This window comes from Typopeltis vanoorti, chromosome 18 (assembly GCF_054136105.1).
Source record: "Typopeltis vanoorti isolate ZY-2024b chromosome 18, IOZ_Tvanoo_1.0, whole genome shotgun sequence".
Classification (NCBI taxonomy): Eukaryota; Metazoa; Arthropoda; class Arachnida; order Uropygi; family Thelyphonidae; genus Typopeltis; species Typopeltis vanoorti.
Window position 1 is genome coordinate 90,810,529 of NC_143566.1, and position 15,951 is coordinate 90,826,479.

At 36.7% G+C, this 15,951-nt stretch overlaps 1 protein-coding gene across 1 annotated transcript in view; it reads right to left on the reverse strand.

The window, feature by feature from the left end:
• Positions 1 to 1,018: 1,018 nt before the first annotated feature.
• Positions 1,019 to 15,951, reverse strand: part of robl (dynein light chain roadblock) — a 46,348-nt gene continuing 31,415 nt past the window's right edge. The window contains exon 4 of the mRNA XM_090408154.1: positions 1,019 to 1,303. Coding sequence (XP_090264280.1) covers positions 1,260 to 1,303 — 44 coding nt within the window. The 3' untranslated portion in view covers positions 1,019 to 1,259. The remainder of the gene's footprint in view (positions 1,304 to 15,951) is intronic.

Here is a 15,951-nt window from a genome sequence, read left to right on the forward strand (position 1 = left end):
AACCCCATTTTAGGAAATGGGGGTTCCCATAAAACATTATGGGAACCCCATTTTAGGAAAGATGCTCTCCATAATTTAATATAGACTGCAGCAATGGTGGCCAGTGGTCTGTGCCGATTTTATATTTTCAGTGCAGCCGAAATAATAATCAGTAATTTATCATTAAAATAGTATATTTTCTGTATTATATGATTGTTATTAACTCATTCAGGAATCAGCAGTCTTCATTTTACATTAGTGCATATGATGAAACAGTGCGTCAGGTACTTCTGAGTGGATTTGAAATTCAGCCAAGTTTTAATATCTAAATTATCTGAAATAAAACTTTAATGTATCACCTTATCTATATCATCTGAAATAAAACTTTACTGTATCACCTTATCTATATGTTTGCTATGCATGTCTGATAATGAGATCAGTGCTTGTTTCCTGTTCAAAACTGATAGCCAACATAGATAAAATGCTTAAAAGCTACATCACGTAGGGGATTTATTTGAATCCCCTGAATGTTTATGAAACTGCTTCGAGTTTGGAAACTTATTCATCTTCTCAAATATAAACAGACTAGTGCTTTATTTGATCTACAACTACTACCTTGTTTACTGGACGTCTGAAACAGAGCATCAAAACTATGTTCCATTTCCAATTTTTGTGTGTGTGGGTTTTGCTTAAAACCAAGAAACTGGCTGTATGGGGAGATGCTGCCTTAATACGGACACAAAGCAACCATGTTCAGCTCTGCATTTTTCTTGCCAAGAAGTTGTTGAAAAATGTGCACCTCGAAAAACAGAGGGATTTTTTACACTGTTCATTATTTAATATAATGAGTTTTTAAATAAAATTCTCTATTTTTTGATATGGGTAAACCATTTACATGTCTAGTACACATTCCCTGAAATTTAATACAGTATATGTTCTATAATAATGAAAAAGAATTCTTACAAATAAAAATACAAGCTGGAGGCCTTTTTTTTTTTTTTTTTTTCCCCGAAATGCAGGAACTAGCTGAATGAAAGCATTAAGACATAAAAATTTTATTTATAAGAACCATTACAGTTTGCTTTACACACAAAGCAATTATATTTGACAGCAAAAGAAATGATTCATAGAATGGTATTTTTACAAATCAGACAAGCCAAAATAAAACATATTTACAATAATGCTATTAAATGTGCCCATTGCAAAAGATCTTATGTATGTTACGAATCACTTGGCCCACCTAAAAAAATTGCTTAAAATATGAAATTCTTTTGAATCTGTTATTCACTTGGATTTTGAATAACAATCAGGAGATAATCTTTTTCTGAAAATAAAAAATAATAAAATAAAAAAAGCTATTAACCAATCTTTAAATAGCAGGATTTCACTACCAAAAAAAAAAAAATAAAATAAATTTCAGTTCCATTGTTAATAATAAAGCAAATGCTGAGACCAAGCATCTCTATTCTTTCTTTATGTAAACAGGTTATGCAGTAGAACAGTTTCAATGCTTGTTCTTTTATAAATTTCTGCTGATAATGCATGCATAAATAGCTTCAAATTAGAATAATTTGAAGCTATTTTCATAGTAGATTGGGAAGTCAGAGTTCCTCTCTGCACCTTATTCTTTGCAAAAACAGTTGAATATCATCTGAGGAAAGAGTTATCTGCTCTATCACGTAAAGCTACCATGCCAAAGATGGTGGCCGAACATATTACATTGTGAGGAAATAATTCTGTGGAAGAAAATTGCTAATAGGAAACTAGTCTTAATGATGTACTTATCTGTACACTCCTTGAGCATACATTGTACAAGGGGTTTACTACAGTTCAGGAAAATCTTGTGTGGGGAGGTAAAGTTTTGGTGGAAGACATCTGTGTCACTAACATAATACATTTCACCACCATTAGATAAAATTCTCTTGAGGGATGTTAGATATGACAGCAATGCAAGATTTTGTGACTAGTTTATAATGAACTTTCTTCCAAATTTGTAATATATAGCCCATATCTTCATCTTTTTCCCAATTATTCTTGCTTCTATTACAATCAAATTCTCACAGCAAACTTATAAGGACCACAGAAATACCCCATTCCATTCATGTGCCGTCTGCTATCTAGGAGGTTACTACCATGATGTGACGCATGGTTAACTACGGGTGTAACAACATGTAGTGAGTACCCTATCTCTTCCACATATTGTCGTATGTATTCATGACTGTAATTCACGTGTGTTCACAGGGCTTGTTTGCCTGTTAGAACATTACGTTAGTAATAACCAGTCCATGTCTTAAGCAGAAATCCAACAGGTATTTGCCATTATTATTAGCTTTGCTCTTTCCTCCAAATATTTGTGTATGTCTGACAGTCATTTCCTACTCTGCCATTTAGATCCCCATCAAGACCAACTTTTCTTTTTTTCATTGTGTCAGTTGCTTTTTCTAAAGCCTCAAAAAATTCCTCCATTTCTACCTTAGTAGAACCTTCTGTGGGATCATAGGTACAAATAAGTCTCATTGTCCAGTTTCCTCCCATTCTGATATCTGCTCACATCACACTACTTGATATTGCCTGCCATTTAAGAAAATTAGCCTCGTATTTAGTGTTGAATACTATAGCTACTTTTTTTCCCTAATTGTTATTGCCTGAACAAAACATTTTGTATTTATTGCTTAGAAAGATCTCGCCAGTTTTCATCTTTTTTTGTTTCAGTCACCTCTCTTATATCAATCTGGTACTTATCCAATTCCATTTCTTTGCTATTCAGGCTTCTTATTGTTGATAGTACTGATCCTGAACTCTGGTAATGTCGAGTTGGGGTGTGTTTCAGATGGGAAATGTTTTATCATCTCATAATAGATGTCAGAGCCAACTGCACTAGGGTGAGAGAGACAAAGTCCTCTGTTTAGTTCCTCCTTAACATATAGCCAATTGCATATGGCTCAATTCTCTTGGTAAAAATCTTAGCCAGCTTCTCTTGTTCTTTCAAACTTAAAAAATTAGGGAGATAGGAAACTGTGGCTGAGATCCTGGCAAAGTTTTCTCCCAAAGTGTTTGGAATCAGCAATAATACATCCATTATGTTCCAAGGGAGACAAATGATGTGTACTCAATCTAACTTTCATCTTCCAGATTTTATCCTAGACAGTTTTTGCACTTGTTTGATTAATTGATGTGTAAATTTAATTCAGGATTGGTTTTGACTGTGATGTCTCATATAATGCGCTTTGGCCTGAGCACATTTAAACGCTATTAAGTTTGTTGTGGTAAGATATTTATGAAATATATCCCATGATCGATCTGGATCTCTCTTTTTTTTTTTGGCTGCTTGGCACTCTTGGTTCCACCAAGGCTTTAGATGGAGTGGAAATGAGGATGATATTTTTGGAAATGATGCAGTGGCTGCATGGACAATACAATCTGTGACATTCTTCACAGGTGTTTGGCTGACTGCTTCAGTATTAAATATTCAAGATAGAAAGTGTATACCAGTCAAAGCCTGGTCCATTTTCCACATGAGCATAAGTTTAGTAGGACATGGTTCCTGTGAAGACAGTGCTGATAAGAGGAAAATTATTGCTTCCATATATGTTTCATCAACTATTCCATGTGAGCAGTGGAAAAAAGGCAGGCAAGCAGTTTGTAAGATTGATTGCTGAATAAGAGTGGGAAAGGCATGTGGAAGAAGGTACTTGTTCTGTTATTAATAAGAGTGAGGTCATGGTTGTCGAGCATTTGCTCAATGATATGACCTCATCTATTCATGTTGGCACGATCCCACAGAGTTATGTCCATTAAAGTCACCCATTAAGAATATGGGCTGAGCAGTTGCGCTGAAATTATTGAGTTGCGTTTCATTTAATTCAGAACCAGGTGGTAAACACATTGAGCATACTGTGATAAGAAACCCCACAGATTGGCAAATCACTACTGCTTCCAGAGCAGTATTAAGCTGAACATGATGGAATGGAGCATGAATGACCACAAGAATAACTACTACACCACATGCAGGCCCATCTCCAGTTCTCTCCTTGCATACAAGAGTGATATTCCTGATGGTAGGATCCTCACTGAGTTTTAAACAAGTTTCCTGCAAACAGAAACAAATCAATGACTGCACTCATTGATTTGTGCTTCTGCAACAGGTGCTTGATATCGATATTCTGACAAAACCCATGATAGTTCCATTGTAAAAATTTTCCTATTGTTTAGTCTTTGTAGACTTGCCTGATTTCCCACAAGTTGAGGACTTACCTTATCTGAATTACATTTCTCATTATATTTTGGGAAATATGGATGGAAAATATCTGACATATCAGATATGTCAGGATCACTAAATAAGTTTGAGTTGCTTTCAGTAAATACTGAAGTATCGATTTTTTTTTTCTGTGGAAGGGTTTAGTGGTTTGTCTTTAAGTGATAACCTTGCCATAATATTTTTCACAAGTGGGACTGTACACAGTGCGATATATGCTCAACAGAGAAACAGTCACACTCATTTGTTTTAATAAGGAAATACTGTGAGCAGACATATGAATTCAAAAATATAATAACGAAAAAACTCACATTAAATATTATTTAATAGTACAGTTTTCGTCTGTGTATTGCAGGCATCTTCAGTACATTTATAAAGCTAATTGAACAATAACTGACAATTCCAAAGGGTGCACCTAATTAGCTAATGCAAGATAACTAAAAATCAAAATAAATTTCCTAACTAAAAAAAAAAATATATATATATATATATATATACAATAAAAAGTTAGGAAAGATTAGCTGATTTATAAAGTACTATCTCCCATACAGGGGATAGATGTAAACCATCGGATCTATTTAAGTTAGGAGAGTGAAGTAAAGTTTCATATGTTTCTTTATAAAGCCGTTCCATGAGGAACTGACTTTTGTGAAGGACTCTTGTCTTGTTCCAATGAACTCTATGTCTAGTGATGATGATGGCATGTTCTGCAAGTCGAGACTGATCAAGTTCAAGGTGCTGAATATAAGATGGTGTTCTTCTAGCCGAATAGGCGCAGATCTTCCTGTTTGTCCGAAATAAGATAATCCACAAGAGCAAGGAATCTGGTAGACACCTGGATGACTAAGATGTGAAAACTTGTCCTTTAGAGAAGTGAGAAAGGTCGAAAGGCAACAAAAATATTCAGTGGTTTTAAAACTTTTGCTATACATTCACTAATGCCTTGCACATAAGGGATAGGAATATGAGTTGTTTCTTCTGTATTTGATGAGGAAGACATATTAAAACTACTCAAAGCTTGTAATTAAAATGAAAAGCCAAACGGCTAGTTTTCTGGCAACTTAATAGATATTAAAGGGATAAAAATCTTATGTTGTTATATAGCCAGTAAGTGAAACTCAAGATCGAGAACTACGATCTATGAGTTTCCATGCCGAAAAACTATCGGCGAAGGCAATTCGAAGCAAAGGTGGAGCAAGCTCCCTCACTATTCTTGATATTCTCTCAAAATGTAAAACACAGCTCCTAGGAGATGTAATACTGTCATTACATTATGAGGAGAGGTCACTACCCAGACCGGTTTCAACCTTTTTTGAGGTCTCATCAGTGAGTAGGTAGACCTGGAAGATATCAAAGCTTAGTGAAAAGAACTTACATACCTTCACTATACGAATGCCATAAAGGTGTACTTATATTTTGTAATTAAAATGAAAAGCCAAACGGCTAGTTTTCTGGCAACTTAATAGATATTAAAGGGATAAAAAAAATCCTATGTTGTTATATAGCCAGTAAGTGAAACTCAAGATCGAGAACTACGATCTACGAGTTTCAATGCCGAAAAACTATCGGCGAAGGCAATTCGAAGCAAAGGTGGAGGAAGCTCCCTCACTATTCTTGATATTGCCTTCGCCGATAGTTTTTCGGCATTGAAACTCATACATCGTAGTTCTCGATCTTGAGTTTCACTTACTGGCTATATAACAACATAGGATTTTTATCCCTTTAATATCTACTCAAAGCTTTTTTGATGAAGGAATTCTTATATCCATTAGATAAAAAAAAAGGAGGAAATAATGTATTGCAGTTCTTTTTGTAACAGATCATCTGAAGAATAAAAGGAGTGGGCCCGATGAACCAGTGTTTTAATAGTTCCTGCCTTTTGACTGGGATGGTGATGAGATTCAGCATGGATATAATGGCTTGTATGAGTCTTCTTTCTATAGACTGAAAAATGTAGGTTACCGTCTGGTTGGCAAAGAATTAAAAGATTTAAAAAGGCTAACTGCTTATTTGATTCTACCTCTAAGGTAAACTGGATCCTTGGATGAAGAAGTGCATTTAACTTAGAGAGAAACTGTTGAAGTTCATCAGAAGAGCCATTCCAGATAGCAACAATGTCATTGACATATCTGAACCAATGAGTAGGTCTAGGAGAAATGTTGTCAAAAATACGTTGTTCAAAGTGCTCAATGAAGAAGTTGGCGATAACAGGAGAAAGAGGTTGCCCATTGCTGTGCCTTCAATTTGTTGAAGGCACAGCAATGGGCCTTCTGGTTATTACAAAATCAAATATTTTTACAATGTCTGAAGGAAATTCTTGTTGCAGTAATTCAATGTTTTCAGATAAAGGAACATTTGTAAATAAAGAAACATTTCTTTATTTACAAGTTTCAAAAGTATCACTTCTTCAACTAGAAGAACTGATACTTTTATAAAGAATACTTTGTATTTCAAAAATAAAATTTCAGATCTTCATTTGGATGTTTCGGATATTGTGATCAGTTTAGATGTTTCTTTATTTACAAATGTTCCTTTATCTGAAAGCAGTGAATTACTGCAACAAGAATTTCCTTCAGACATTGTAAAAATATTTGATTTTGTAATACATTCTGGTTATTTTTCCTTTAAAAACAAGTTATATCAACAAATTGAAGGAACAGCAATGGACAATCCTCTTTCTCCTGCTATTGCCAACTTCTTTGTTGGCAATAGCAGGAGAAAAAAAACAAAAAAAAAAACAAGCCTGTGTAGCTCAGTGGATGTGGCGTTTGCACACCACCGCGCTAGGCCGCACGAAGGAAGTCTTGGTTTCGAGTCTAGTCGGCGACTAGAGGAAATTTTTCTAAGCCTTTTTTCGACCGGTTCCCGAGTTAGTCGATCTCTGGCACGGGCAAGCAGGTTTTTCCTCCCGGAAACTCGGGTTTTTCGTCCTGTAAACTCAAGAAAATCGACCGTAGAACCCACATTATTTTTCAGACATTAAATATATTGTGTTAGGATTAGAGACCACGAGATGGCGGCACATTTGAGCCATCTCTCTTCACTGCGTACCGCTTAATCAGTGATAGCCTTGGGCCATCTGTCTCTGATTGGGTACCAGTGGAGATTGAACTGCCCACTCAGTCTCCAAAAGTTAGATAGGGCTAAATGGCCTCGCCTACTCCTGTATATACGGGAATAAAAAGGCGTTAGCTGATTTATTTTTTTTTTTTTTATTAAAAAAAAATATTAGCGGGAACCCAGGAGAAAGGATAGTCAAGGATAGATAGTAGACCACGACTGCAGATATTAATTAATCAGGAATAATTTGAATGTAATGAGAAAACTATTGGACACACTTACCACTTCTTATTACTAGAAAACGGACATCAGTGGTGCAGCATATCAAAATAAATTTTCTGGTGTTCAAGGAATAAGAAGGCTAGTGCAGAAGGCAGTTAGAATAAGTAGAAAAGGAGTTATAGCATAATGTAATGGAGGGGGGGGGGAATCATTAGAGGAGTTGAAAAAATATATATATCTACTATCTCTCTCTCTATATATATTTATATAAAAAGATAAGCCGAAATTTGACACGTTTTTTGTCTTACCGGCTAACCAGCGCAGTGTCCGCATTCTTTCGGTCATTACCCAACTCTCATGACCATAGGTGAGGATGGGGACATAGACTGTATTGAAGAGAGCCAGCTTTGCCTTCTGGCTTACTCCCGCTTCAATACTACCGAACGGCCAAGTTCTCGCAATATTGAGCTTGCTAAGCCAATTCGAGTATGTAGCTCTACGTCCCATTTTCCATCATTCGTGAATATGGACTGAAGGTATTTAAACTTCTCCACCTGTCTCATTGGAACTCCACTTACATGTAGAGTGCACTGGGATGGTTGTCTTGAGACCACAAATGTTTCAGTTTTGGCCACACTGATCTTCATTCCGGCATCAGCACAAACAGCTACGAACCTATCCAGGGTCCGCTGGAGGTCATCTGTGGAAGAGCTAAGCAGAACTAGGTCACCTGCAAAAAGCAGATGACCTAGATGACATCTTCCAATTCTGACACTCACTGCCTCAGCTGTGCCTATCAATCCAGTCCATAAATATTATGAAAAGGAGGGGTGACAGAATACACCCTTGGCGGAGGCCAACGGAGACTGTGAAAGGTTGAGACTTTGTGCTGTTTACCCTGACACAAAACTCTGGGCATTCATACAGGGACTTGATGACAGCTAATAGTTGGCCATCCACTCCATACTCCTGTACTACTTGCCAAAGCTTATCCCGAGGAACCCGGGATAATTCTTGGCATATTCCCAAGATTTCTCAAAGACTTGCCTTAAAGTGAAGATCTGGTCAGTTGTACTTCTACCAGGATGAAAGCCACATTGTTCTTTCTGGAACTTTGACTCAACTATGCTCCTGCACCATCTTTCCAAGCACCTAGCATACACTTTCCCAGGCAGGCTGAGCAGAGAGATGCCACGATAGTTACTGCAATCCTTCTGGTCTCCCTTCTTGAAGACTGGTATTATTATGCCTGTCTGCCATTGCTTTGGTGCTCGCCCAGATATCCAAGCAGCCTGACACACTCGAGTCAGCCAGAGAACACCGTCTCGATTTAAGGCTTTTAGCATTTTGGTGCCGAATTTCATCATCGCCAGCAGCCTTGCCTGATTTTAGCGATTTTATTGTTAAATGGACCTCTTCTGCTGTGAGACTAGTCATTGCCCCGATCTGCACCTCTTGGATGTCCACAACTGCTGGGCCACCCAGGTTAAGAAGGCTCTCAAAGTATTCCCTCCATCTGTGGAGGATATCCTTCTCGGTTGTTAAAAGTGCACCATCAGAGGCCTTAATTGCCTTGCTGTGCACAATTTCCTCCCTCGAAGGCAGCAGATGGTCTGCCAGAATACTTTGTTTGCATTTGTATAGGATGAGTCTAATCTTTCTCCAAAGGATTCCCAAGCCTTCTGCTTTGCTGTCTTTACTGCCTCAGCATACCACAAACGCATCTCAGGTGACCTAACCCTAAGCCATGTTAGGTTGGACTCCTTTTTTGCCCAGACAGTTTTTTGGACTTCTTGGTTCCACCAAGGTGTCCTTTTTCTCACTGCCCTTTGCCATACCGAGCCGCTTTCCGCCACAGCATGAAAGTGCAGAGGCAGTGGCAGCTGTTCTGAACAGCTTTCACTCCTCAACATCTGCAGTATGCTTGGGAATCTCTTTGAACCTGGAGGAAATGTCATCTGCAAAAGTCTTCCTTAAAACCTCGTTTTCCAATGCCTCCCATTTCACACAGTATAGCTGCTTAGGCCTACCAGCATTGATGGTAGCATCTGGTTTCTGAAGCCATAGAGTGCACACAACAAGGTGGTGGTCAGTTGACAGTTCTGCCCCTCTTCTCACACGAACGTCCAACACTGAGGAAAATAATTCTGCTGAGACTATAAAGAAGTCAATCAGAGACCTTTGTTCTAGTGTATCCCTGTCCCAGGTATACTTATGGACTTCTCAGTACTGGAAGAAGGTATTCATTATGGACAAGCTGTTAGTACAGCATTAGTCCAATAATTTCAACCCATTCGCATTAAGGTCAGTGGCGCCGTTCCTCCCAACCACATTCCTCCATGTCTGGTCATCTGTTCCAACATGTGCATTGAAGTCACCCAATAATAATAATATATGAGGAAAATGAAAAACAGATATGACTATACTCTGAAGTACTATCTTGAGAAAAACCAAGGAATTAGGAAAGGATGTCTCCTATCAGCTGCTCATTTAGTATTTAAATGAAATAATAAAATAGGACAGATGAAAACCATTAAGATATTAAACTATCCTCTAAAGTGAATTTACACACACTCCTCATTTGCTGGTGATGAGATAATTACAGATTTTGAAGACAATCTTCAGAAAGCTATTTTAAACCTAAAAGAAACAGTTAAAACCTTTAAAATAATTTCAACAAAAAGAAAAAACTACTTTTAAAAGTTAAGATTCAGTTAACAGAATTAAAATAGTCATAAAAAAATTCTAGAAAAAGCTAATTCCTTTACATAATTCAGGATGCATGATTTCATATGAAGATGAAAAGAACAAACAGAAAAAAGATAAAATTCCTAAAAACAATTGCAGTAAGTTCTGTGCTTAAGCCCTACCTGGTACAAAGTCAAAAGTTTACAACACGCTATCTTTACTACTACACTGGAAGTGAAATTTGGACAATAAAACAAAAATAATTTTGTTGTGATCAATTTCAACAAAGATAATTTCTTTTGTGATCAATAGCTGTTGAAATTTCATTTCAACAGCTATTGATCACAAAAGAAATGAAGAAATAATGAAAGAATTAAACTGAAACCAATAGGGAAAATAAATATAAATACAAGTGATGGAGTATGTTAAAGGAATGCAAATGGAACAACTACCCAAAGAGATTCTTCATTTTAAACCAAAAGGAAAAAGTACAAGGTCATCCACTGAACAGACTTGATGGTTTCTAAAGGTGGAACAGGCCATAATAAGCTAAATCATTCAAGTGCATCATGATAAATCAAAGGCATAAAACTGATAATTAATGAATGATGATAGTTGTTTTCTGGTGGTTATGAGCTCTGCATTCATGGCTTTAAATGTCAAGGACAAAGACATCTATAATGGGATGACCAAAAACAGCAGATCTAAGGCCAAAATTTATCTTTCTTATGACTTTTCTCTAACTGGTCATTTCTACACTTAATTCACTCTAATTGTACATTTGACTTAGATTTACTTTCATTCACCAACTACTACTACTCTTCTTTCAAGTTCTTCTTACTCTAAAATACAATTATATCTGTTCCTCACTGTTCCATTCTATAGCAAATACAGAGTAACAACTTGGTAAAATAGGTCACAATTAAGTCACATTCACAAAAAAAAAAAAAAACGTAGCATTCATTATGCATTTGTCCACTGTCACTGTTCTATTATATGACCAAATAAAATTAGCATAATTAAATAAAAACTACTCAAGAGTGCAGTGTGCCCACCCAGACACAGACTCCTGAAACTTAAGTGGAAACAAATGAAATTTGTTTCCACTTGAGTTTCAGAATGTGGCTTTCTACACTGAAGAAACAGAATTATAGTTATGGGGCTCCAAAACAAATGCTACAAACAGTAACCTGTACTTTTTTTTTGGATTAAAACACGGATGAATAAAAACAGTATTCATGAATGCACATCAAATTTAGAAAGAAATTTATAATTTGAGTGGCATAATTTATTATTTAAAGTTACAATTACAAATTTTGCCAATAAAAACAAAGGAAATCTGCTAAATTTCTAATAAAAAGACTGACATCTTTTTATTTTTAAGCATTCTTAATGCTCATATAGGAGATCATGTCCCTGCTTGTGATCCAATTCTTGGCCAAACCTAATAATTTTAATGGATGGAATTAACATAGGAATTATAGGCCCTGTGTAGCTCAGTGGAAGTGGCGCTTGCATCCTCTGTGCTAGGCCACCTGGTTAGACTTAAGTTCGAGTCTAGTTGGTGAATGGAGGAACTTCTTAGCCTTTCTTCAACCAGTTCCCGAGTTAGTCGATTTCTGGCAAGGGCAAGCAGAAATTTGGGTTTTTCATCCTATAAAAAACTCAAGAAAATCGACCATAGAACCTACATTATTTCAGACTGTAACATATCCTTTTAGGGTTAGGTACCAAGATATGGCAGCACATTTGCTCGTCTCTTCATCGGTTGCCGCTCATAATTAGTGATAGTCTTAGAAATTAATTACTTAAATTATTTAAAATTGTTGTAGCTGTCAATTCATCACTCGAATGATCTGGTGGACTCTGATAAAATAAGTATTTATCCATTTCAATTTACTCATTTTTAAGAAATTCATTCTGATCAGTACTTTGTTAAAGATTTTGAGTGGAATCTATGCTTGGAAATGCATAAAGAGTTGTAAATTATTTTGGCAGTTGAATATGTTCATAATTTCTCTGATGATATAGTTTGACTCTTCAAAAATAGGAAAAATTTGCTATATACTGGTGTATGCTATAGTGAGGGTTGATTTTGCATCAAACCATCAGTTTATTTTGCAGGAATGAAATAACTGCTCACATTTGTGAATTCTTTTTGCATATTAATATTCTCCTCTAACACACTTTCTTTCCATAAAGGAGTATTATTATTATTTTAAGTCACATTCTGCTGATCTCCAACTCTCACCACTGACAAAGCTGAATGCATTCCCATGTCATTTTCGATAACAGATGATATATTTGTTAGTACACGTGTATGTGTGATCAAGTAGCTTTTGTCAAGTTTGTAATATCTCCTAATAATTGTTCTAATAATCCTAATAATTTTCTTCCCAATAAAGGTTATTGGCATTAGTGAGACATGGCTGATAGAAGACAATATAGTTAGTGCAATAGAATGTGAAGAACATAGTGCATTCAGGGAGGATAGAGAGGAAAGAAGGGGGGGGGGAGTATTATTGATGTGAGTTGAACTGCAACTACAGAGAATAGAAGTCCAACTGCAGTCCAGTGAAAATAGCACAGTTGAGGCCATATGGTGTGAGATAGTGGCCAGCAGAGCAAAATATACAGTTGGATGCTTCTATAGACAAGGGAATGTAAAGGATGATGGGGATAGTATGAAAATAAGCTCAATGAATGGAGGGTTAATTATTATGGGGGATTTCAACTATAGAAACTTAGATGACACATGAGAGAGGAAATGGAATTTATTCAGCTACTAAGGAATAATTACCTGAGGCAGCATGTTATGGGTATGAGGGGTTTCAGAGTGCTACATCTAGTAACTGCATCAGAGAAATTTTCTATAGCAAATATAACCACATTGCCACCAAATGGTAAGCGTGGTCACATGGTCTTGATCTGGGAGATGGGTAAATACGTGGAATTTTCAGTTAAGAGGATATATATGTGGAATTACACGGCTGTTAAGTATGACAAGTTTATGAGATTGCTTGGGTCTGTGCCACGGCATCTAAGACTTCAAGGGCTAGATATTGATAGTGCATGGAGATTTATAAAGGTGTGGTTTGAGAGAAAAAATAGCAGAATGTATACCTAGAGTCAGGAGAATAAATCAACTGAGCATTAAATGGATGAATACCATTATTAAGCTGGTATTAAATATTTCTACAGCAAAAGAAATATTTGTGGAGGGAATTCAAGAAGAAAATTGCACGAGCAGTACAGAGAATAGGACAGCTGGTTAAGCAGTGTGATTAGAAAGGCAAAAGCAGAGTATGAAAGGAAATAAGTAGTGCAGGCTGAAGCTAATCCCAAAGAGTTGTTTTGATATGTTGCAAGTAAAAGGAAGAATGTTTATAGCAGAATGGTTTTAAATTAATGCCAATGGCAGGGAGGTAACTGAATTAGGTGAAATTGTAAAAAATAGTGAACACTTTGCAAGAGGATATCATCCAGGCAGATACACTGCAGTAACGAGAAAGGCACCTCGTATATGAAAACAAAGGTTAATGAAATGGAGGTGCCTAGCATATTACAGAACCTTGATGTGAATACTGCTATGGAATTAGATGGTTTACCAGCTCCAGTTTTACAAGAAGGTACTACGGAATTGTTAGTACCTTTGATCACACTGTTTAATCTATGTCTCAGCTCTAAGTTAGTCAGAATGGGTGGAAAGAGGGAAATATAGTTCCATTGCATAAAGGAGGAGCTGGGACTGATTTAGCAAATTACTGACCAATCAGTACATCAGGAGTCACTGTCAAAGTAGTGGAGAAGTCAAGAGCAAAATACACAAAAATGGGATACTGTATGAGGGTCAACATGGTTTTGTGAAGGGTAGGTTGTACCTCAGTAACCTACTCACATTTTATAATACAGTGACAGCTGAGTTGGATAAAGGTAATGGATTTACAGTGATACCGCTGGACTTTGCAAAAGCTTTTGACAGGATAACACATGGAATTATTCTAATCAATAAACTGCAGCACATGAGAATAGATATAAAGTTGGTAAAGTGGATAAGAGGATGGTTGATGGAGATATCAGAGATCAGTTTATTCAGAAGTAGTCCAGAAGAAGAAGACCTGTGCTTAGTGCATGCCACAGGGCTCTGCTCTTGGGCTGCTACTATTTAATTTATACATTAACAATATACGAAAGAATCTGAAAGGACCTATTCAGTTGCTTGCCAATGATGCAAAATTCGGTAGAGCGATATTTAATACAGATGATATTAAAATTTTGCATGACGATTTGAGGATAGACTGGCAGTCTGGGTAAAAGAGAATGGATATCAGTTTAATGCACCAAAATGTAAGGTCATGCATTTTGGAGTAAAAAGATTACCAACTGTGTACCACATTGATGGAACTGTACTCCAGGAGACTGATTAAGCCAATAAGGAGTTGAAGTTTAGAGGACATAGGGCATATTGCAAATGTGGCTAAAGTTGCTCATCGGATTACTTGGTTACTGAAAAATACCATGAAGAGTAGAGACAAGCAGGTTATTATACCTCTTTATAGAGCCCTCATTTTCACTACTGTGTGCAGATCTGGTTACCTGGGTTTCTGGGATGAAGAGTGACCAGATTCTTCATCCAAGTGACCAAGATGGCAGCATGTCTATGGATTGAGCCTTATGAGGACAGGTTGAAGATTTGTGGGTTACAGAAATTGGATGACTGGCAGAAAAGGAGTGATATGATTGAGACATACTGAAGGACTTTTTCGAGATTAATACAGAGGAAATTTTTCAGAGTAGGTGTGGTGGTGGGAGAACTAGGGGGCCATCCTTGGAAACTGAGAAAGAGTGTAGTGAGTGAACAAACTCCTCCTCTTTTCTGTGAGAGTGGTCTGAAAAGTTCTCCACCTCGACCACATGGCAAAACTATTGGCAAGATTTTTTTTTTCTAAGTTGGTACATCTGCCATAAACATCCATGTGAAATTCCAAGTCATTCTATCAAGTACTTTGTTTTAAACAGCTGTCAAAAGTGTTGGCTATATCCCCTTGAAATGGATAAAATTGAGTATCGTGCAGCTATGAAATTCTTTGTAAAAGAAGGTTTAATGCCAAAAGAAATTCATTCGAAGTTCATAAAAGTTTATGGGGACTCTTCTCCTTCATTTTTGACAATTAAGAAATGGGCTGCCGAGTTTAAATGTGGGCGTACCAGCCTTGAAGATGATCCACGTGAAGGACGTCCAAAAAAGTGTAACAACACCAGAAATCATTGATCAAGTGCACGATATCATATTGGATGACCGGCGAATCAAAGTGCGTGAAATTGCTGAGATTACAGGCATTTCAAAAGAATGTGTAGGATATATTTTGCATGAAAAATTCAAATGAGAAAGATTTGCGCTTGCTTACAGCAGATCAAAAATGCACTCGCATGAAAATCTCTGAATAGGCTTGGAGCGTTTTAACAAGATTAAAACTGAATTTGTGCATTGATTACTATGGATGAGACTTGGAATCCATAGTAATCAATGCACACACCAGAATCCAAACAGCAATCAAAACAGTGGACAGAAACCAGTTGTTCAGTGCCAAAGTCGGTTCTATCAGCAGGAATGGCATCGGTGTTTTGGGATGCTAAAGGCATTTTGTTTATTATCTCAAAGGTAAAACAATAACCAAGGTATATTATTCCAATCTTTTAACCAGATTAGATGAAAAAATTTGTGAGAAAAGACCCAGTTTGCAGAA